At 55.9% G+C, this 22,263-nt stretch overlaps 2 protein-coding genes and 1 non-coding gene across 7 annotated transcripts; all 3 read left to right on the top strand.

Annotated features, from left to right (window-relative positions):
- The first annotated feature begins 1,081 nt into the window (after positions 1–1,081).
- Positions 1,082–3,246, top strand: CUNH12orf57 (chromosome unknown C12orf57 homolog). 2 transcript variants are annotated; one of them, XM_033222988.1, is made up of 3 exons: positions 1,082–1,479; positions 1,753–1,842; positions 3,016–3,246. In XM_033222988.1, the coding sequence occupies exons 1-3, from the start codon at positions 1,428–1,430 to the stop codon at positions 3,165–3,167; spliced, it is 294 nt and encodes a 97-aa protein (XP_033078879.1). In that variant the 5' UTR covers positions 1,082–1,427; the 3' UTR covers positions 3,168–3,246. The 2 variants fall into 2 exon arrangements, with proteins under 2 accessions (XP_033078879.1, XP_033078878.1); XM_033222987.1 differs by having other exon boundaries at positions 1,084–1,479; positions 1,753–1,929.
- On the top strand, positions 1,086–1,147 carry LOC117091199. Its single transcript, XR_004440308.1, has one exon. It is a non-coding gene; the product is annotated as a U7 small nuclear RNA (small nuclear RNA).
- A 470-nt stretch (positions 3,247–3,716) lies between the features above and the next one.
- On the top strand, positions 3,717–21,420 carry PTPN6 (protein tyrosine phosphatase non-receptor type 6). 4 transcript variants are annotated; one of them, XM_033222984.1, is made up of 16 exons: positions 3,717–3,976; positions 11,392–11,514; positions 11,777–11,971; positions 14,572–14,761; positions 14,917–15,033; positions 15,138–15,251; positions 15,427–15,523; positions 15,938–16,017; positions 16,214–16,363; positions 17,775–17,906; positions 18,040–18,194; positions 20,040–20,107; positions 20,200–20,351; positions 20,449–20,540; positions 20,911–21,050; positions 21,231–21,420. In XM_033222984.1, the coding sequence occupies exons 1-15, from the start codon at positions 3,963–3,965 to the stop codon at positions 21,023–21,025; spliced, it is 1,794 nt and encodes a 597-aa protein (XP_033078875.1). In that variant the 5' UTR covers positions 3,717–3,962; the 3' UTR covers positions 21,026–21,050; positions 21,231–21,420. The 4 variants fall into 4 exon arrangements, with proteins under 4 accessions (XP_033078875.1, XP_033078874.1, XP_033078877.1 ...); XM_033222983.1 differs by having other exon boundaries at positions 3,828–3,976; positions 11,707–11,971; XM_033222986.1 differs by lacking the exon at positions 3,717–3,976 and adding an exon at positions 10,526–11,303.
- The last annotated feature ends 843 nt before the right edge of the window (positions 21,421–22,263 follow it).

The raw sequence follows: 22,263 nt of genomic DNA, 5'->3' as shown, positions 1-22,263 counted from the left end.
GTTGTGGTGCACTTGTGGTCCTAGCTACTTGGGAGGCTGAGGTGGGAGGATCACTTGGGGATCGAGGCTGCAGTGAGTCATGATCGCACCACTGCACTCTAGCCTTCTAGCCTGGGTGACAGAGCAAGGCCCTATCTCAAAACAAAAGGAACCCCAACCAACCAAACACTGGAGGCCTGGGACAGGCCCACCTCTGACATGGTCAAATCTTGGAATCTGTTCAGAGGGGTCTCACTGTTAGGAGCCACCAGAGTCCTCTGGAACAAAGGCTTCAGAGTCCTGAATCCTTTCCGTGGAATAGTTTTGGTTATGAGGCCAGGCGCGGCGGCTGTAATCCCAGGACTTTGGGAGGCTGAGGCGGGTGGATCACGAGGTCAGGAGTTCGAGACCAGCCTGCCAACATAGCAAAACCCTGTGTCTACTAAAAACAAAAATTAGCTGGGCATGGTGGTGCGCGCCTGTAGTCCCAGCTGCTTGGGAGGCTGAGGCAGAAGAGTCGCTTGAACCCAGGAAGTGGTGGTTGTGGTGAGCCAAGATCCCCCCAGCTGCACTCCAGCTTGGCGACAGAGCAAGACTCCGTCTCAAAAACAAAAAACAAAACCAGTTATGAAGCGGGGGATGGGGTGGGCTAGTTTTAATAGGTCCAGGCGATTAGTACCTGGCATCCTTAACCACCCTACAGTTTGAGAAAGGAGTGGTTGATAATCTCAAAAGCCTGGAAGGCCGGGCGTTATGCTCCGTCGCTCATGAGTAGACAAGGCCATTTTAGGAAAGTGCGAGAATGGCTTTTGCTCTGGGCTATTACTGCCGAATCCAGGTCTCTGGGCTTAACAACAACGAACTGGCTGTGAGTGGCTGGTATCTCAACCAATCAGCATCGAGCTCATTTGCATAGGCTGAGAGCAAATGTTCGCGAACTCTAGAAATACGACTTAAGTTCCTTAGAATATTCTTTTTCCTACTGAAAGTTACAATATGCATCGTTGTTTATACAGTAATAGAAACAAGAAAGAAGCCACCTGAGTTCACCCTCACCAGTTGTGGATTTCATGCATATCCCATCTTCTCTCTGTACACATGCGCAGCAGTGTTACAGCTCTTTTAGAATTTGTCTAGCAGGCTTTCCGGTGTTTGCTGGAAAGCCCCTTTCCCATAGCTTGTTTGTAATAATAGAATCTGTTTAGCGCGCAGAATTTCCATGAGGTTTTTTTTTTTTTTTCAGTAGGTAGTTTTTTTTTTTCTGGCGTAAATGCTGGCTGTTATAAAGGTTTGGGTGTAGAAAGTTCGGACCACTCCTGGGGGCTTCCGGCTACGCCGGATGCTGTTTCCTTTCCGCCACCACTGGCCTTGGGAACTGTTGTAGGACGTGGCTCTTTCTTCCTGAGCTTTCCATTTACCTCCTCTGCACTTGCAGCTTCAGACGCCGTATGGCGTCCGCCGCGGCCCAACCCGCGGCCCTGAGCGCTGAGCAGGCAAAGGGTGAGAATCATCGTAGTCAAGGCATGGGTTGCCGGTCCGGGGAGGATGCGGGCGGAGGATGTGGGGCGACAAACCTGGCTTCGTCCGCGGGGAAAACAGGGTAGGGGACGCCGGGTACCGTCGTCCTAAGTGGGGCGCTTGCCCCCAAGACTCGGGATCTTATTGGGTTACCTATAGCCTCAATCCACTAATTCCCTGCGCTCTCCACTGGGCCCGCTCTCCGTTCTCCGACGCCTACCCGGGACGCCTCCCTGGGATGCTTCTGACGCGCAGTGGTCCTGGCGGAGGTGATCCAGGCGTTCTCCGCCCCTGAGAATGCAGTGCGCATGGACGAGGCTCGGGATAACGCGTGCAACGACATGGGTAAGATGCTGCAATTCGTGCTGCCCGTGGCCACGCAGATCCAGCAGGAGGTTATCAAAGCCTATGGCTTCAGCTGCGACGGGGAAGGTGGGTCAGACGCGGGAAGGCGGGGGTTGGGTCGGGAGAGGGCGCCGGATCTGTGGGGCCCTGAGCGGTTGTCTCCTTTCTCGCCACACGGCGACAGTGTTGGCACTCAGAGCCCAGGGTCTACCCTGAGCTTGTGCCTCCGAGTTGCATTTTGTACAGGAGAGGTTCCGTATCCCTTATCCGAAATGCTTGGGACCAGAAGTGTTTCGGATTTTTTCAGATTTCGGAATATTTACATATACATGGATATCTTGGGGGATGGGACTCAAGTCTGAACACGAAATTGTTTTGTTTCATATACACACAGCTTAAGCACATAGCCTGAAGGTAATTTTATATAATAGTCTGAATAATCTTGTGCATGAGACAAAGTTTTGACTGCGTTTTGACTGCAGCCCCCCCACCCCCACCCCCCACCATGAAGTCAGGTGTGGAATTTTCCATGTTTGGCTTCACACTGGCACTCAAATAATTTCAGAGTTTGGATTTTCTAATTAAGGATGGTCAACTTGTACTGTGAATCACATTATTATTTCATTTTGTGATGAGGGAGCAAACGCTAATGGTGCAGACTCTTAGTAGTAGCAGAGCTGGACGTCAGCGCTGTTGTGCCATCTTTTAGTGAGATGTCTGCATGGCAGCAGTGGCTGCAGTCTCTCCAGGGTGTTGCAGCTAATTTCTGTTTGGGGGTTGGTGGTTCAATTTTTGGTGAGATCCTGGTGTTCCCCAAAAGTGCTGACTGATTCAGCTCTGCTGCCCCATAGCCTTCTTGCGTTCCAGCCACAGACCTGGGGTCTCGTGTTCATTCTTGGGGTTCCAGTGACTAAACTGCTAAAAGGGTTCACCTGAGAGCAAGCAGCACACTGCCTTGGGGTATTTTCATTCGCTGCGTCCCATCTAGTTGTGCCCAGTGTAGACCAAGAAGTTGATCCAAACCACATGGGACAGAGGCCTGCATGCATCCTGTTTTGCAAACAGCTGCCCAGCCAGTGGGGAAGCAGTTCATGCTTAAACTACCACCCCCTCCAGCTGTCTTACACATGTTGGTCCTTGGAAGAAGCATTGACCCTCCACTCCCTCTTGCAGGTGTCCTTAAATTTGCTCGCTTGGTCAAGTCCTACGAAGCCCAGGATCCTGAGATCGCCAGCCTGTCAGGCAAGCTGAAAGCGCTGTTCCTGCCGCCCATGACCCTGCCACCCCACGGGCCTGCTGCTGGTGGCAGCGTGGCTGCCTCCTGAGAGTTGGCCCTCCCTGTGCCCCTGCCAGGGAAGGAAAGGCCTTGATGTTCCAGACGATAATAAACGTGCCTGTGACTTAGCCTTGGTGTGAGTCTTTTGCAGACTTGACAACCCCCATCTCACCTTCCCAGATTCCCTCTGCCTTTCCAGGCCCCATCCCCAGGTGCAGCTCCTTCCTATACTCCTGGCTGGGCCTAACCCTGCTCCAGTGAGGGCCTGAGGCTCCTCCCCTTCCCCCAGGGCAGGGTGAGAGGCTGGACTGGGCCCCTCGACGCTCTGGGTGGGTGGGCCTGCACAGGGGACACCTCCTTCTCTGAGGAATTGGGCTGTTAGGACTTTCCCTTAGGCCCTTTGGTTTCTGCCTACTGAGAGGTTTCCCCCATTGGTTGCTCTTCCCTCAGCCAGGGTTACTTCCAGGTCTTTGTTCCTACCCAGCGGCAGGCTGCTCTGTCAGCTTGAGCTCCAGGTGGAGCTCCAGGTGGCTCCTCCTCTCCCGAGGGAAGGGGGCCCTGGCCCAGCGGGCAGGCCTGCTGTACTTGTGCACTGGGGCTGCAGGGAAGCTGGCCACTGTGGGCGGTCTCAGGCCAGCCCCGCCCCACCTGTCCTTTTCCTGGAGACTATTAGTCCAGGGTTTGTCCCTGCGGTGCCGTTGGCCTGGCAGGCTGGATCGAGGAGGAAGTGGCTGATTTCTGAGCGGTTCTTCCTCTCCTGGCTTGGGCCGCTGTGCACAGCTGTGCCCCTGGCTCAGCCCTGCCCCCTGTGGCCCTCCGCCGTGACTTCCCCATCCCTACAGAGATGCTGTCCTGTGGGTAAGTCCCAGGCACCACCTGGGTCCTAGTCTCCTGTTAGTTTTGGAGGGAGGGAGGGCCTTGTTGATGCTCACTCCAACATGTGTGTGAGCGTGAGTGCAATCTGCCGCTGCCCTGCCCTGCCCTGCGCCTGTTTCCGGTCCCTATGAACCTTCCCCTTCCCACAAAGTGTGAGGACCCCCAGGCTCACTCATGCCCCTCTGCCCCATCTTTAACATTTTCCCCCTGACAAGTGTGTATCTGTTCTCTCCATTGCGTTTCTACTTCCAGCCTCTGGGCTCCTGCTTCTGTCTCCTGCTTAGGACCTGTCCCCCGTGGGTAGCTCACAATACCTGAAACAGCAATCAGAGGTCACCCGCGAAGGCCCTCCCATGCCCAGCCAACTTCCCCGCTCTTCCCAACATCTGACTTTGGTCCCATCTTCCTTCCGTTTCCTTTCACTTCCCTTTCCCCTGCATCATTCATTCAACAGGTACATGTTGAGCATCTGTTACACACCAGGTATTGTTTAAGATGCTGGTAATACTGGAGTGAACAAGACAGACATGGTCCCTGCTCTCACAGAGCTTACATTCCAGTGGGAGGTTACAGACTGAACAAATAACCCAATAAATTGGATCATTGCAGATTCTCAGAAGTGTTATGCAGAAAATGAAACAGCCTCGGCTGGGTGTAGTGGTTCATGCCTGTGATCCCAGCACATTGGGAGGCTAAGGCGAGAGGATTGCTTGAGCCCAGGAGTTTGAGACCAGCCTGGCCATATAGTGAGACCCTGTCTCTACAAAAAATAAGAAATTAGCTGGGTGTGGTGGCACGCATCTGTGGTTCCAGCTATGGAGAGGCTAAGGTGAGAGGCTTGCTTGAGCCTGGGAGGTCAAGGCTGCAGTGAGCGGTGATTGCACCACTGCACACCAGTCTGGGCGACAGAGCGAGACCTTGTCTCAAAGAAAAAAAAAAAAAAGAAAATGAACCAGCTTCATGTGCTAGCAAGTAACTGGGTGTGCAGGTGACACTACTAGCTGGAGGGATCGGGGAGGCCTTCCCGAGGAGGTGACGTTTGAGCTGAGACCTGCTTGAGGAGGAAGAGGAGCCAGCCATGTGATGTGGTGATCAAGAGTTGAGCATCCCTGGGCAGAGGAGATGGTGAGCACAAAGCCCTGATGTGGGAACAAACAAAAAAGGACAGTGTGTCTGTGGCAGAGGACCCTAGTGGAGCAGAGGCAGGGCCACGGCAGGTTAGACCTTGTTGGAGCTGGGATGTTGAAAGTGAAAACCTGACGAGATGAGGTGGTGCATGCCTGTGATCCCAGCACTTTGGGAGGCCGAGATGGGAGGATCGCTTGAGCTCAGGAGTTTAAAACCAGCCTGGGCAACATAGAGAGATCCCATCTCTATTTAAAAAAAAAAAAAAAAGGTGATGGCCCAAGCATGTAGTAGTCCCAGCAGTTTGGGAGGCTGAGGTGGGAGGATCACTTGAGCCCAGGAGTTCAAGACCACGCCGGGCAACATACAGAGAGACCTCATCTCAACTACAACTACTGCTACTAATAAATAGCTGGACATAGTGGCATGCACCTGTGGTCTCAGTTGCTTGGGAGGCTGAGATAGGAGGATCACCTGAGCCAAGGAGGTCAAGACTGTAGCGAGTTGTGATTGTGACACTGCACTTTTCAGCCCGGGTGACAAAGCAAGATTCTGTGTCAAAAAGAGAGAGAGAGAGAGGAAGGAAGGAAGGAAAGAAGGAAGGAAGGAGAGGAAGAAAGAAAGAAAAAGAGAAAGAAGGAAGAAAAGGAAAGTGAGAAAGAAGAAAGAAGAAAAAAAGAAAAGAAAAGAAAGAGAAAGAAAAAGAAAAAGTGGCAACTGGCCGGGCGCGGTGGCTCACGCCTGTAATCCCAGCACTTTGGGAGGAGTTCGAGACCAGCCTGGCCGACATAGTGAAACCCTGTCTCAACTAAAGATATAAAAAAGAAAAGAAAGGAAAAGAAAAAAAATTAGGCGGGCACAGTAGGGCACACCTGTAGTCCCAGCTACTAGGGAGGCTGAGGCAGGAGAATTGCTCGAACCTGGGAGGCAGAGGTTGCAGTGAGCCAAGACTGCACCACTGTACTCCAGTCTGGGCGACAGGGAGAGACTCCATCTCAAAAAAAAATACAAAAAAGAAAAAGTGACAACCTGATTACAGAGTACTGGTGAGTTTGTGAGTGGGTGGCTCCCCAGCCCTGCTGATTCTTGCTTCTCACACTCACTGCCCCAGTGCACGTCTTGTCACTGTCGGCCCCGCCGATGGCGTTCCTACTGAGTCTTCTGGTGCTTGATCCCTTCCGTGGTCATTTTCCTGCCAGGTAGCTTGGTCAGGCCTCCCCTGATGCAGATTCCATCCTTGGTTTCTCGGCCTGGCCTTGAATGACCCTCTACAGCAGGGTCCCAACCTCTCAGAGCAGCTTTACTCCAGCCACACGGCTTGCTCACAGCCAGGCACTGCACATGTGGACTCCGTGCATGCCCCCTTTGCCCTGACGCATGTTGCCTCCTCAGGGAGCACTTCTTCCTCCACCTTCCATCAGGGGCTCTGGCGGTGCCTGTCCCATCTGCCCCCGACGCTGTCTGCTGCGGTATGGTTGGTGGTGGAAAGGGCACCAGGCTCCGGCCTCTGACATCCTTGTTTTACCCACCTTCCCACTCACTAGCTTGTGACCCTGGCCAATTACTTAACATCTCTGAGTCTTAGTTTCTATTTCTATAATTGGGTGAATAACACCTACTAAGTAGTGTTGGCCTGAGGATTAATAGTATAATGTAAAAGCTGGCGGCACTGAAGCCCTGCCACTTACCAGCTTTTCACATCAGCATTTGGGAAATAAACTCATTTGTCGGCGGGGATTCTGAGGCTCAGAGAAGTTCAAGAACTTTCTACAGATTATTTTGCTTTGTTTGCCCTTCCAGACTGCCTGTCTTCTTATATCACCGTTGATCTTGATCTGCATGGTTTTTAATTTTTTTTTTTTTTTTGAGACGGAGTTTCACTCTGTTGCCCAGTCTGGAGTGCAGTGGTGCGATCTCGGCTCACTGCAACCTCCACCTCCCGGGTTCAAGCAGTTCTCCTGCCTCAGCCTCCTGAGAAGCTGGGATTACAGGCGTGCACCACCACACCTAGCTAATTTTTGTATTTTCAATAGAGTCGGGGTTTCACCATGTTGGCCAGGCTGGCGTGAACCCAGGAGGCGGAGCTTGCAGTGAGCAGAGATCGTGCCATTGCACTCCAGCCTGGGCGACAGTGTGAGACTCCGTCTCAAAAAAAAAAAAAAATTATTTTATTTATATTTATTTATTTTGAGATGGAGTCTTGCTCTGTCACCCAGGCTGGAGTGCAGCCGTGCCATGTGGGCGCACTGCAAGCTCCGCCTCCCAGGTTCCAGCGGTTCTCCTGCCTCAGCCTCCCAAGTAGCTAGGATTAAAGGCGCCTGCCACCGCGCCTGGCTAATTTTTGTACTTTTAGTAGAGATGGGGTTTCACTGTGTTGCCCAGCTGGGGTCGAACTCCTGACCTCAAGTGATCCTCCCACCTCGGCCTCCCAAAGTGCTGGGATTACAGGTGTGAGTCACTGCGTCCAGCTGTATTTTTATTTTTATTTTTATTTTTTGAGACAGGGTCTCACTCTGTCACCCAGGCTGGATTACAGCGGCATAACCATCGCTCACTGCAGCCTCGACCACCCCAGGCTCAAGCGATCCTCCCATCTCAGTCTCTCAAGTACCTGGGGCTACAGGGGTGTGCCACCACAACTGCATTTTTTGTAGAGACAGGGTTTCTCCAGGTTTCCCAGGCTGGTCTCAAACTCAGGGTCAAGCAATCCACTAGCCTCACCCCCACAAAGTGCTGGGATTACAGGCATGAGCCACTTTTGATTTCTACTTTCATCTTCCTGCTTCCAAGGAAATATTTTTTTCTTCTGAATTATCAGGCACTTACTTTTGTAGTTCTTAGTCTCCCTGAGCTTGTTTCCTCCCATAAGAAAACGGGGAAAAGTATTCCTACATCACAGGGCTTCACATACATGAGATCATGTATGTGAAAGTGATCTGCAAATCCCACACCACACCAAGGTAAGGGAGGTAGTTTTTCGTTTTCCTGCCAAAGGATAGCAGAAACTGGACCTCTTGTCTGAGTTCTGCATCTTGGCTTGACACCCTTCAGAGAAATTCCTGCCTCTTCCATGGTTCAGGAAGAGGTGCGTAGTTAGTTTCTTCTGGGTACCTAGTTAGTTCCTTTCCACCAAGTGGGTTTAAGCCCTGGAAGGACAGTGTGCTTGGGCCAGGGTGCAGTGGGCGTTTGGTGCTGAACATGGACCTGAAACTGTGTGTGGTCAGAATTATGTTCCATGCGTGGGGATGTGCACCGCACCAGGTATGTGTGTAGGTGGACATGGATGATGAGGTGCATGTGCCGTGGCTGTGTGTGCATCCTTGCCTGTGTGTGACAAGCAGGCTGTGTGTGTAGGACCAGGAAGCTGTGCTTGTGGCCAGGTATGTGCCTATGGACTGACAAGTTTTTTTGTTAGACACTTGCTCAATGTCAGGCATCGCACTGGACTCTGAACACTGAGATGAGCGAGAGCACCAGCGAGTGTCCCGCATTGCAGCCAGCTTTGCTGTGTTCTTGCTCCTTGGCGTTGGGCATGGGGGTTCCATGGAGTTCTGGGGCTCCAGGGTGGTGTCCAAGCTGAAGGGGTAGTCAAAGCTGGGCCATGCAATAAACCCACCAGGCAGATTCCCCAGGGCACCAGTGAGAGAAGAAAACCAGAAACAAATAGAACATAAAGGAAGAAGGAAAAGTGGAAAAGCCTTTTTTGGGGGAAAACATTGATGTTTGATGTTTCTAAAAATGATAAAGTAGTTATCATGGGAAAATTAGACTTGTTGGGCTTAAAACTTTATTTTTTTCTTTTTTTTTTTGAGGCGGAGTCTCGCTGTGTCGCCCAGGCTGGAGTGCAGTGGCCGGATCTCAGCTCACTGCAAGCTCCGCCTCCCGGGTTCACGCCATTCTCCTGCCTCAGCCTCCCGAGTAGCTGGGACTACAGGCGCCCGCCCCCTCGCCCGGCTAGTTTTTTGTATTTTTTAGTGGAGACGGGGTTTCACCGTGTTAGCCAGGATGGTTTCGATCTCCTGACCTCGTGATCCTCCCAACTCGGCCTCCCAAAGTGCTGGGATTACAGGCTTGAGCCACTGCGCCCGGCCTATTTTTTTCTTATTTTAACTGAAGCAAACCATGCATAATGTTCATAAACATTAAGTACACAACAACCTGACTTCACTTTTTTTTTTCTTTTTTTGAGATAGAGTCTTACTCTGTCACCAGGCTCGAGTGCAGTGGTGTGATCTCGGCTCACTGCAACCTCCGTTTCCTGGGTTCAAGTGATTTTCCTGCCTCAGCCACCCGAGTAGGTGGGATTATAGGCGCTCACCACCACGTCCAGCTAATTTTTTTGTATTTTTAGTAGAGAGGGGGTTTCGCCATGTTGGCCAGGATGGTGTCGATCTCCTGACCTCATGATCCGCCAGCCTCGGCCTCCCAAAGCGTTGGGATTACAGGCGTGAGCCACTGTGCCCGGCCGACTTCACGTTTATACACACCCACGCAAAAAGCATCCAGGTAGAGACAAAGAGCCTTCCCTGCACCCTAAAAGTTTCCCAGAAATTATTCCCAGTTAGCATATTTATTTTTATAAAGGTAATGCATGCCCATCATGTAACATTCAAAAAGGTATGAGAACCAAGTGTCCCCCCCAGCCCTGTCCTCCAGCCACCCAGTTTCCCTCCCTAGGGGAAGCCACCAATATGTGTTTCTTATGTATCCCCTGTTGAGCTGCTTTTCCTGGTTTTGGTTTGGCGGTGTTGGCATTTGTATTTGGAATTATAGGCAGGGAGCATCATATACCTTAGTGTTTAGGGCCTGTGAGATCAACCAGCCCTGAGAAAATCAGCCATGGCGAGGACCTTGGTCCCCAGCCCCCGGGAGATAGGCCCCCTGGTGGGAGTCCTGGGGCAGGGCAGAGGCCTAGGGACAAGAATCAGAAAGGACCCAAGTTTGACAGGGCTGCTCAGGGTCATGCTGTCCATCCCTCTGCCACAGTGGCATGGACAAACCGCATATGTTGGTTAGAGAAGTGTACCCTTCTCTTTTTTTTTTTTTTTTTTTGAGGTTTCAAGATTTTTTTTATTTATGAGTTTTTTTTTGTTTTTTTATTTTATTTTTTATTATACTTTACGTTCTAGGGTACATGTGCATAACGTGCAGGTTTGTTACATATGTATACTTGTGCCATGTTGGTGTGCTGCACCCATCAACTCGTCAGCACCCATCAAGTCATCATTTATATCATGTATAACTCCCCAATGCAATCCCTCCCCCCTCCCCCCTCCCCATGATAGGCCCCAGTGTGTGATGTTCCCCTTCTCTCTTGCAAGCATTGGCAAGGTCTTAACTATCAGTCTCCCGCTCCCATGGCAGCCCCTTTGCACAAGGAGGCTCTTAATCTCTGTTCTTTGAAGCCCTGAGGGCTGGTGTATAGGAGTTCAAAGCATTGGCTTTGGAACCGGCCTATCTGGGTTTGAATCCTGGCACTGCAGCTGACTCACTGAGGGACTCAGGCAATGCCTTACCCTTCCTGAGCCTCAGGTTCCTTGTCTGTGAGATGATAAAGATAGCCCCTGTTTCATAGGGCTGTGGTGAGAAATCAATCAGACGAGGCATGTGAATTCCATTATAGCACAGCACCCGGCATCCAGCAGGACTCACTCGATGACAGCTGTCACCGCCATCATTGTCATTAGCGTGGGCCAGGGAGGGCTGTGTAAAAGCAGCTGGTGGAGGAGGAAGAGATGCTGTGTGACCGTCTCAGTTCACATGCATGAAGTATGATCTGGGCCTGGAGTGTGCAATGCACACGTGTGTCCTTACTGCATGTGTTGTCACATATGTGCAATGCCATACTCCTGAGCCTTTGATTGCAGACGTGTGGGAAGTGGGCCCCGTCCCCACCCCCAGTGCCACCGTGCTCTGCTTCTCTTCCCTTGCTCTGCTCTAAAACGAGAAGTGCAAGTGAGTTCCCCCAAGGGGTCGGCCGCGCCTCTTCCTGTCCCCGCCCTGCCGGCTGCCCCAGGCCAGTGGAGTGGCAGCCCCAGAACTGGGACCACCAGGGGTGGTGAAGCGGCCTGGCACTGGGAGCTGCATTTGAGGTTTAGTCCCTGAGTTCTCCGCCTGCCCAGACTAGCTGCACCTCCTCATTCCCTGCGCCCCCTTCCTCTCCGGAAGCCCCCAGGATGGTGAGGTAAGGGCCTGCCACCCACGGTAGACAGGAGGCAAGGGTGCCTGGTGCCCACGGGACCCCCCCTCACTGCCCTGCCTGGGCCGCCCAGGTGGTTTCACCGAGACCTCAGTGGGCTGGATGCAGAGACCCTGCTCAAGGGCCGAGGTGTCCACGGTAGCTTCCTGGCTCGGCCCAGTCGCAAGAACCAGGGTGACTTCTCGCTCTCTGTCAGGTAGGTGGGCCCCCCCACCCCCGGCGTTTTCGCCACTATCTTGTGCCGTCCAGGCCCTGAACCACTCATTCCTGATTCCCCATGGCAGTGCCGACTCCCCAATCCCCACGCCCCGTCTGTGCCCTGGCCCCCCACCCCTGCCCTCCCCATCCCTGTCTGTGCCCACCCATGCCCATGTGTGCCCCCACCCAGGACCTCAGCTGATCCCTGCCCTCCTGCCTTACTCCTGCACTGACTGGCCTCACCGCCTGGTGCCCTGCAGGGTGGGGGATCAGGTGACCCATATTCGGATCCAGAACTCAGGGGACTTCTATGACCTGTATGGAGGGGAGAAGTTTGCGACGCTGACAGAGCTGGTGGAGTACTACACTCAGCAGCAGGGCGTCCTGCAGGACCGCGACGGCACCATCATCCACCTCAAGTACCCGCTGAACTGCTCCGATCCTACCAGTGAGAGGTGAGGCCTCTGTACCCCCGCCACTCGCAAGCAGGGGTGAGTCAGCTCCCGCCCTGAGCGGCCAGGGAGACAGGGAGCCTGGCACCCGGCACTGCCTGCCCTCCATCCCCTTCCCTCCCCGCACCGGCTGGGGCTCTCAGTGTCCCTCCTCCATGCTGTCCTGGGCATGGAGTCTCAGAGCCTAACCTACCACCCTTTCCACCTAACCCCGAGGAAGCCAGAGAAAGCTGCCTTGCCCTATACACCAGGGGCCCTGGCTGCCGCAGCCCAGGTCCCACTAGAGACAGGGAGGCCACTGCTGGTGGCCAGCGTATCGTGCCGGCCAGCTCTGTTGTTAGAAAGCTCTTCTTCCTCTGGAAGCAAGCCTGCCTTCCTCCGTCTGCCCCTCACCCCAGCGCATGTTAGGACAGTGAGGAGCTGACACTGGGGATGAGGATGGGGATGAACGGTTGCCAGGACACTTGATATCTTGTCCCAGCCACCCAGTGGGGATGGGTCTGTCCTGTGGGGTCAAATACAGAGATCACTGAAAGCAGGATGTGAAGTGTTCACCTGTGTAAAGGGTCTCGCACTGTCCCGGGCACAGAATAATACTCCAGGCATTTCCTTCCTGTGCCCGCCTCGACTCCTCCTGTGGTCTTCCAAAGGCATGGATGGGGTGCTGGGGGCTTTGAACACTCCTCAGGACACCATGGCTCCTTTCAGCCACCGCCTCTCAGTGCCAGGTCCTCTTAAAGGGCAGCGGAATAACGCTAGGGGTTTTCACACGGACCCCTGGGCCAAGCCGACCTGCCCTTGCCCTGCATTCGCGGATCGGTTGTTGAAATGATGGGGAAACTTGCTTCTGGCAGCTTGCAGCCTTTCTGAAATCCGGGCCTCCAAACTGCATCAATAGTTTTGGTCAAGTCACTGATTGAAACTTAGAGCTGGATTCGGTCGCGGTACAGCCCTGTGGCCCACCTGGGAGGCCTCCTTTCCTTGATCTGCCTCCTTCAAGGCCTTCCTCCTCTGTGGGCCTCACATGGCTGGCTCCGTCTGCCCCCTGCCCTTCCTCTTCCCCACCGCAACACTCAGGGGGCTTTTGCCAGTGAGACCCTCTAAAGCTCATGTCCTCTGTTTCTCCTTGCCTCAAGCTAGGAGGAGGAGGACAGGCTGACCAGTGCCTAGAGTTGGAAGAGAGGAGCAGGGCCCCAGGAGGCCCCTGCACAGGAGGCTGAGGCCTGGGTTCAAAGAGAAGAGAGAGAAGGAAGGGAGGGCAGTGCTGGGGCAGGAGGTTAAGACCAGGGAAGCCACACTGAAGGCCCTTTTGGGTGACCCATCCCAGGAGCCAGTGTCACCCCTGAACCTGGGAGTGTGTGAGAGACTTTCTCCCAGGTTCTGCTGTGTCCCCTGCCTTGTCTGTGGCGCCTCCTTCTCTGCGGGAATTTGCATCTGTCCCTGGGTGGCTCTGCGCTTCCTGTGGTCAGCCCGACATTTGCATGCAGACTTCCTCATCCTGGGGCCCAAGGGAAGGGGCTCAGCTGCCTCCCTGCTGCCTGGGGTCCTAGCTTGTCCCCAGGTGGTGGGCTGAAGTGGCCTAATGGGGTATGGAGGCTCTGGGGGGTCTCTCGGCTGGAGTCACCTCTGGGCAGGGGTGAGATGGGTTGGGACAGACGGGTCCTCCCCTCCTTCCCCCCATCCCTGCGGTTGGAAAATTTGCCCGCCCTCCCCTTGTCCCTGGGCTGAGGAAACCTCACAACCCCACTTCTCACTCTCTCCCCAGAAGGAGTTTTGTGTTTTTTCCATCACGTGGTTTCCTGTGGGGCAGGGCATTGTGGGGCTACAGTTTCCTCCTGGGAAAGGGGTGTGCTTTGGGGAAAGGGCTTAGTTCTGCTTTCTGCCTCGACAGCCCCTTTGAATGCCTTTGAACCCTTTTGAACCCTGGGCTCCCCTTCAGTGACATCATCCAGGGCACCGCAGAGCCCCCTACACCATTCTTTCCCCAGTGGGGTTGTCCTCCCCGCCTCCCTGGGGGAGCGCACTCCATCGGCCTTCCTTGTGCCTTGTGTCTCTCTGTCCATCTCCCGCCACTCCCTGTGGTGTGGCCTCGGTCTGTGTTTCTCTTTGCCTCTGGTCTCTGCCGGGGCACAGCCTGATCCTTCATGGACACTCTTCCTTAGTTTCTCTCTTCCAAATATTTTGAATATTGCCAGGCTTTCTGCCTTTCAGAGGTGGTCTCTGGGTTCAAAGCCTGGTCAGAATTCTGGAGGCTAGGATAGCTTGAGCCTGGGAGTTCAAGGCTGCAGAGAGCCATAACCGTGCCACTGCACTCCAGCCTGGGCAGCAAAGCTCTGGAGGCTTGCCTTGGAGTCCATCAGGGGCCCTAGGCCAGTGAGGAACAGCTCAGCATCAGTTTCCTCATCTGTAAAATGGGGGTGATATCATACCCAGCCGTCAGCATGTTTCTGAGAGGCATCAATATGGTGGTGGATTTGGAAGCATCTAGCCCAGTGCCTGGCACACAGTAGGCGCTCGATTTCCTGCCCTTCTCTGTGAATATCTCTGCTCAGCGCCTTCCCCTGTGGCCTGGGTCTCACCTTCCCTGACGCTGCCTTCTGTAGGTGGTACCATGGCCACATGTCTGGAGGGCAGGCAGAGACGCTGCTGCAGGCCAAGGGCGAGCCCTGGACGTTTCTTGTGCGTGAGAGCCTCAGCCAGCCCGGAGATTTTGTGCTATCTGTGCTCAGTGACCAGCCCAAGGCTGGCCCAGGCTCCCCGCTCAGGGTCACCCACATCAAGGTCATGTGTGAGGTAAGGCAGCCGGGTGGTGGGGGAGCCCCTGCTGGGGCTCCTGTCTGTGACCGTAGTGTGGGCGGCAGGGAGGGTCTGCCTGGGCTTGAATTCAAGGCTGGGGCCCAGGGAGGGAGACTCGAGCCCTGTGAGTGGCCTTATTTGGCTCCCCCCAGGGTGGACGCTACACAGTGGGTGGTTCAGAGACCTTTGACAGCCTCACGGACCTGGTGGAGCACTTCAAGAAGACGGGGATTGAGGAGGCCTCAGGTGCCTTTGTCTACCTGCGGCAGGTCAGGCGTGGGCCCAGCTGCTTCCTCCCTTCCCCTGAGCCGTCCCCCAGGTGTGAGCTTCTGAGACCTCTGAGTTGCTGACTTCTCGCTCTCCCCTACCCCAGCCATACTACGCCACGAGGGTGAATGCGGCTGACATTGAGAACCGAGTCTTGGAACTGAACAAGAAGAAGGAGTCCGAGGATACAGCCAAGGCTGGCTTCTGGGAGGAGTTTGAGGTGCATGGTGGGGAACCGGCAGGGCTGGGGCAGCTGAGGCGGTGGCGGCAGTGTGGGGCCCCAGGCGGACACCTTCCTCCCCTTGCCCACCTCTACTCCTGACCCGCCCCACGTGAGCTCCCCCGATGGATGCTGTCTCTGGGAGGTGATGCTCATTTCCTCACCCACATCTCAGAGTTTGCAGAAGCAGGAGGTGAAGAACTTGCACCAGCGTCTGGAAGGGCAGCGGCCAGAGAACAAGGGCAAGAACCGCTACAAGAACATTCTGCCCTGTGAGCACCCAGCCTGCCCCCTTCACCCAGGAGACCGCCCCGCCCCAGCCGCCGCCCCTGCCCCCTTCACCCAGGAGACCGCCCCTGCCCCAGCCGCCGCTCCTATCTCACAGGTCTCCACCCTCCACTCCAGGAGGGGCCATCTCCCCACACCCCTTCTCCAAAAGGCCTCTACTCCTCCCAGAAGTGCCTCCCCACCACCAGCAGGCAGGCTGCCCCTTGCTCCCAACCTCCTTCTTGTGAATCCCTCACTCCCTCCATACAGACGATCCCCCACCCCTGCTGCACACAGTCCCCCGCAAGCCTCATGGCTTCTGAGACCAGAACGGCCTGTTAGCTCAGGAGGGTCTGACACAGGTGTGGTGAGTCCCTGGCTGACCCAGGCCATCTCACCTCCTTTCCACCCACTCCCAGTTGACCACAGCCGAGTGATCCTGCAGGGACGTGACAGTAACATCCCTGGGTCCGACTACATCAATGCCAACTACATCAAGGTCAGTGGTGTGGGTCATGTGGGAGGAGAGGCTGGGCCCTGGGAATTCCCTGTCTGGTGGGGGACCCTAGATCCAGAGACACCTGGGCAAAGCCGAAGCTGGCTTCTTGCATGGGTGAGGGGAGCAGTGGTTCAGGCCCTGTGCTGGGCTGAGGGGCTCACTGTTTTGGGGTGCGTCTCTCCACGCTTGTGTCCAGAACCAGCTGCTAGGCCCTGATGAGAACACTAAGACCTACATCGCCAGCCAAGGCTGTCTAGAGGCCACGGTCAATGACTTCTGGCAGATGGCGTGGCAGGAGAACACCCGCGTCATCGTCATGACCACCCGAGAGGTGGAGAAAGGCCGGGTAGGGCACCCCGCCCCATCCCCACATCTGTGCCCCGTCCTTGTGGCCATACCATTAAGTCAAAGAATCGTCAGATGCCAGGGCAGAAAGGGATCTTGGGGGTGAGGGTCCAGCCCTTGTTGGGAAACTGAGGGCTAGTGACAAAGTCTCGACTACACAATGCAACCCCCAGATCCCTGCATGCATCCCTGGGCTCTTCTGAGCTCCAGATGCAGGTTTCAGGCTGTCCTCCTTCCTCCTACACCTTCCCCACCTGTCAGCATCCAGGCCCCTCCTGTCCTCCCTGCCCCATAAATGTCTCTGGAGTCTACCTCTTACTCTGCAGCCTCCCCCTACACAGCACCCTCTGTGCTGCCATTGAAGTGATGCCATTCGTGACAAACTGGGTCAAGTTCCTTCCTCTCTGAAATCTCTTCCATGGCTCCTGGTCACCTTTGGGATAAAGTCACACTCGAAGGCCTGGCATTCAAGGCCTGGTGGTTTCCCTCTGACTCCCACGCTTCTCTTGAAGGTTCACCGCTCCCAGCAGCCGCGGCTCTTTCAGGTTCCCAGCCTTTCTTTGCACAAGCTCATTTTCTTTCTTTTTTTTTTTTTTTTGAGACGGAGTCTTGCTCTGTCGCCCGGGCTGGAGTGCAGTGGCGCGATCTCCGCTCACTGCAAGCTCTGCCGCCTCCCGGGTTTACGCCATTCTCCTGCCTCAGCCTCCCGAGTAGCTGGGACTACAGACGCCCGCCACCTCGCCTGGCTAATTTTTTTGTATTTTCAGTAGAGACGGGATTTCACCGTGTTCGCCAGGATGGTCTCGATCTCCTGACCTCGTGATCCACCCGCCTCGGCCTCCCAAAGTGCTGGGATTACAGGCGTGAGCCACCGTGCCCGGACTGCACAAGCTCATTTTCTGCTAGGAAATGACTCTCTGTCCGCACTGTCTCTGCCTGGCAGATGCCTCGTTTTTGAAGACACAGCTGAAGCGCTTCCTTCTCTGTGAATTCAGGTCTTGTTTTCTCCAGGACCTAGAGGGCGAGTTTCCTCGTTCTCAGCCACGCTCCTCAGCGCGGTGTCTCCCCCGGTCACTTGTCTCTGTGAGCTCCTCCAGGCACAGGGGCACAGACGGGGTGTTAGTTGTGTCTGTGACTGCAGCCTGGTTTGCACGGCTTCAGGGACAACGCCTGCCCCGGCAACGTTTGTTGAATGACAAATGGATGTACCGGTAAAGCGGCTGGCCAGGTCGCACCACCTGTTGGTGGCTGATCTGAGACAAGAGCCCAGGTCTCCTGCCTCTCTGCCAGCTCATCCATCCATCCAACAAACGTTTGGGCCGGTGCCAGGCACTCAGAACCTAGAGCAGGACCTGGGATGGGCCACAGCGCCCTGCTCTGTGCCTCATCCCCACCCGACCCTCCCTTTCCAGAACAAATGTGTCCCATACTGGCCTGAGGTGGGCACTCAGCGCGTTTATGGGCCCTACTCTGTGACCAACTGCGGGGAGCATGACACGACCGAATACAAACTCCGCACCTTACAGGTCTCCCCACTGGACAATGTGAGTGGTCCCCACTCCCTGCCCTGATCCGGGAGTCCCTCCCTGGACTTGTTCTCCTCTCTGGTTGGGTAGGGCGAGACAGGTGGGGTGTTCCGAGGGAGCAGTGGGCACTGACCCTGTGTCCTCGGCTCAGGGGGACCTGATTCGGGAGATCTGGCATTATCAGTACCTGAGCTGGCCCGACCATGGGGTCCCCAGTGAGCCTGGGGGTGTCCTCAGCTTCCTGGACCAGATCAACCAGCGGCAGGAAAGTCTGCCTCATGCAGGGCCCATCATCGTACACTGCAGGTGAGGATGATACTCCTGATGGTAGTAGTGACCACTGAGAAGTAAATACTGCTGAGTGCCATGAGCGTTATAAGCAACATACACATTAGCTCACACGATTGGTGCCTTCCGCTCACTCCCGGCTTCTTCTGGGTCCCCTCATGGCTCCAGACCCCTGGGTGGAACATGGCTGGAACCAGCCCCACTTTGGCCCTCTGCCTGCGGGTGTCTTCCTCAGAGCCCTCCCCAGATGTGCCATCTCGCCCAACCCTACCAAATACAGAGGAGGAACCTGGGACCCAGTTGCTGGCCAGGCCCAAGCTAGGCAGGGCAAGGCCGGGCAGGCACCCACAGTAGGCCTGGGTCCTGGCTGCTCCACTTTCTCTCCAGGTCTCACTCCGTTGGTTTCTTCTGGCCTCCCAGGAACATCCATGGGGCATGCGCTCCCCCTTCCTCCTCTTTTTCCATCGGTAGCCCCAGGGCTTTGGCTTCTTCCTGACTCCGCCCTCTCTCCCAGCTTCCCCAGGCGGTGCCCCATCCTGGCCCCCAGGGCTGTGTTGGGATGGGCGATGCCTTTGTGGGGGTGCACATAGCTCCTCTATCTACCCTCATGTTTGTGATCAGGAGACCCTGGTAAGGTGCAGAGGTGGGGGCCACAAGGAGGAGCGGGGGTCCCACAGATGAGCCCACTGAGCCGGCCTGGCCTGGGCGGATGAGAGGCAGCGGGTGCAGGGCCCCTCAGCTTACCAGCTGCGTGATCTTGGACAAATTACTTAACTTTTCTAACCCTCAGCTTCCTCCTCTGTAAAATCAGGACCTCAGGGTTGTAGTGAGAACTCAACGAGACCCTGTCTTTGTGGCTGGAATTCCGTCAGCCCTCAAACACGGGGCGCTGTTACTGGCTTAGTAACTCACGTCAGGCAGAGAATGGGGGAAATGAGAACCTGCCTTGCACTGGTCCCTTCCCACTCCCGCCGTGGACCCCAGGCCTGCGACAGCCTCTGGCTTCCTCCTCTTCCCCCAGCAGCTCTTTGTCCTGGGACAAGTCGGCTGAATTTAGAGGTGCCCCCGACGGGCTGTCTCGGGGACCCGGCTCTGTCCTCTGCTCTCTCAGAGACAGGCCCATCCCCGAGAGCTACCCTCCTGCTCACCCGCCACACACACATCACACACTTCTTGGAAGCCCCGTGGCCTTTATTTAGACAGTACAGGAAGGAAGTGGGTGTGGGGGGTTATTTTTGACAATCTGGGTTTGAAATGAGACAGTGCGACTCAGGGCATCAGCCTGATGGACCCAGCCGAGGGTGGGCCTGGGGGCTCCCTGGCGTCTGTTTGCCCAGGTGTGGGAAAGGAGAGAAACTTCCTGCTGCACTGCTCCTCCGAGTGTCCTGCCCCGTGCGCCTGCACCCTGCTGCCTCAGGGCTGTCCTTTTCCTGATGTCAGGGTTTGAAGAAAAAAGGGAAGTGAACCGCGCTGAGAGATGCTCCAGAACTCCTGCAGGGAGAGGCGGGGAGGGCTCAGGGTACCTGGGAGCCGACAGGATAGTGGTGGGATTTGGGGGTCCCAGGTCTTCCGGGGTGGGGGCAGCCACTCACCAGGAGTGAGGAGTCAGCACTAGGAGTGGAGGAGGGAAGGACAGTGGCAGCCAGGGAGCCGGTGTCAGCACCACAGAGCCAGAAGTGGAGCGTGCCCATGCAGAGCTGGGCAAACCTCCGTTGTCACTTGCCCGGTGACCCTGGGCACATTCCCTCCCATCACTGGAGGCTCAGGCTGCTCCTGTGGTGCCTGGGGCTGGAGCTGAGCACTGGGTACCCCCCTTCCCGGGAGGGCTTGACTGGCCTCTGACGGTACCCCGTATTTCCCCAGCGCCGGCATTGGCCGCACGGGCACCATCATTGTCATCGACATGCTCATGGAGAACATCTCCACCAAGGGTGAGGGGCACCCGGGGGCTTGAGGGCGGGGGTGAGCAGCCCCTCGGTGTCTGCCTATGCCTGGACCTGAGGTTTGACTGCTCCCCACCCAGGCCTGGACTGTGACATTGACATCCAGAAGACCATCCAGATGGTGCGGGCGCAGCGCTCGGGCATGGTGCAGACAGAGGCGCAGTACAAGTTCATCTACGTGGCCATCGCCCAGTTCATTGAAACCACCAAGAAGAAGCTGGAGGTCCTACAGGTGCGTGCAGAGCAGGGCCTGGGGGGGCTGCAGTGCGGGACGGGTGCTACCTGGCCCTGCTGGGATCACCACCCTCCCACCGTCCCTCTGCCCATAGTCGCAGAAGGGCCAGGAGTCGGAGTACGGGAACATCACCTACCCCCCAGCCATGAAGAACGCCCATGCCAAGGCCTCCCGCACCTCGTCCAAGTGAGTGGCCCTGACTGCCACCGCCCGGCATCCACCCCTTTGTCCTGCCCAACCCGATCCTCACTTTCTGGAGAGGACAAGTGTCGCAGCTGGGGGGGCCTGGCTTCAAGTTCAGGCTTGGGTCTCACCCCTTCTATTCATAAGCATTTCCCGAGTGCCCGCCACGTGTGGGCCTCTGCTAGGTACCAGCCGTGCACTCCTGTATGAGATGTAGCTTCCGTCCTCTAGAAGCTTGGAGTCTAGTGCGGGGACAGTGGCTGGGTCGCCTGTGAGATGGGGTGGCCAGAGGGGGCTGCCAGTGCCGAGTCCCCTGCCCTGTCTCCTGACCTGCACCCACTACCTGTACTTGCCCCCCTGCACCCCGCTGCAGACACAAGGAGGATGTGTATGAGAACCTGCACAGTAAGAACAAGAGGGAGGAGAAAGTGAAGAAGCAGCGGTCAGCAGACAAGGAGAAGAGCAAGGGTTCCCTCAAGAGGAAGTGAGCGGCGCTGTCCTCAGGTGGCCATGGTACAGCTCTTCTGCCTGGGTGTCCTCCTGGGCCTGCCCCGTGTCCTTGGCTCCACTGCCTTTCCTGGGTGGATGGGGTGGCCGTAGCCTCACTCTGTGCTTCCCAGTTGCCCCAGACCTTCTTGTTCCCCCTCCAGGTTCCAGCCACCCTCTCACTCCCTCACTCCCTTCTCTTGGCAGCCTCAGCCCTGAACCTGCGGAAGCCTTCCACGGTGGACAGACTCACAACCTGAACCTAGGAGCGCCCCATTCTATTGTAATTTAAACGGCTGCATCCCCCCACTTCTCCCTGACCCTGTATATAGCCCAGCCAGGCCCCAGGCAGGGCCAACCCTTCTCCTCTTGTAAATAAAGCCCTGGGATCACTGTGTGTCGCCTTTGAACGCTTTGCTTGCCCAGTGAGTGGGCGGCCGGAGGGCAGGATGGGTAACCGTGCGTGCCTTCGCGTGAAAGCTCCGCCTTCCGTCAGACGGACGTGGGTCGGGGCTCCGCCTCACACGTGGGAGAGTGACCGTGGGCGAAGCTCCCCAGTCTCCTTCTTTAAAATGGAGGGCGATCATAACAAGGTGATTATGAAAAGCACCGAGATGACGGCCAACGATAAGACGGGCACAGTGACTCACCACAAGCTCGCCATGTGCCCAGGCACTGAAAGACTACACACGATAGTTCAGTCTAGGCACTTTTATCATTCTCATTTTACAGTGGAGGAAACTGAGGCACAGAAAGACTAAGTAACTTGGTCACTTGCCCAAGGTCACAGGGTTATGGAATAGTGAAGCTGGGATTTGAACCCAGGCCGTCTGACCCCAGAGTCCACACTCCTTACCCTGGAGTTGCAGCTGGGGCCACCCTCAGGGGGGTCTGATCACACTCCCCTGATGCCGACTTCCAGATCTGAACTAAGAAGAGTAGTTAACAGCCGGAAGCGCAGACCCGAGGCCAGCCCTGCTGCGTCCCCTCTGGCGGGAACAGGGACTGGCTCCTCAGTGCACCCAGGCGCGCCCAGCTCCTCCCCTCACCCAGGCTGCTGCCGCCCTTATCCTTTTGGGCAGAGTTTGAAGAGCTGGCTGGCTTGAAGACTGCTCTGTTTTTTGGTCCCCTTTTCCTTCCCCCATGTCAGGATTGGCGTTTCTTCTTTATTTGAAACACTGGTCTCCTGGGGAGGAAAGCCGGTGGGAGTCATCCCTCAGGAAGGGCTGGCGCCCACTCC

This window comes from Trachypithecus francoisi, unplaced genomic scaffold, assembly GCF_009764315.1.
Source record: "Trachypithecus francoisi isolate TF-2019V2 unplaced genomic scaffold, Tfra_2.0 Lachesis_group11, whole genome shotgun sequence".
Lineage (NCBI taxonomy): Eukaryota > Metazoa > Chordata > Mammalia > Primates > Cercopithecidae > Trachypithecus > Trachypithecus francoisi.
Note: the sequence above shows the minus strand (reverse complement) of the source record. Positions and strands in the feature narration are given on the sequence as shown.

Bases quoted from the DNA above. Each gene is read 5' to 3' on its own strand.
- CUNH12orf57 (XM_033222987.1), top strand. From the start codon at position 1,428: ATGGCGTCCGCCGCGGCCCAACCCGCGGCCCTGAGCGCTGAGCAGGCA. The intron at 1,480-1,752 runs GTGAGAATCATC...TCTGACGCGCAG, and splicing joins GAGCGCTGAGCAGGCAAAGG to TGGTCCTGGCGGAGGTGATC. The intron at 1,930-3,015 runs GTGGGTCAGACG...TCCCTCTTGCAG, and splicing joins CTTCAGCTGCGACGGGGAAG to GTGTCCTTAAATTTGCTCGC.
- PTPN6 (XM_033222983.1), top strand. From the start codon at position 11,421: ATGCAGAGACCCTGCTCAAGGGCCGAGGTGTCCACGGTAGCTTCCTGG. The intron at 17,907-18,039 runs GTGAGTGGTCCC...TCCTCGGCTCAG, and splicing joins AGGTCTCCCCACTGGACAAT to GGGGACCTGATTCGGGAGAT. The intron at 20,108-20,199 runs GTGAGGGGCACC...CTCCCCACCCAG, and splicing joins GGAGAACATCTCCACCAAGG to GCCTGGACTGTGACATTGAC.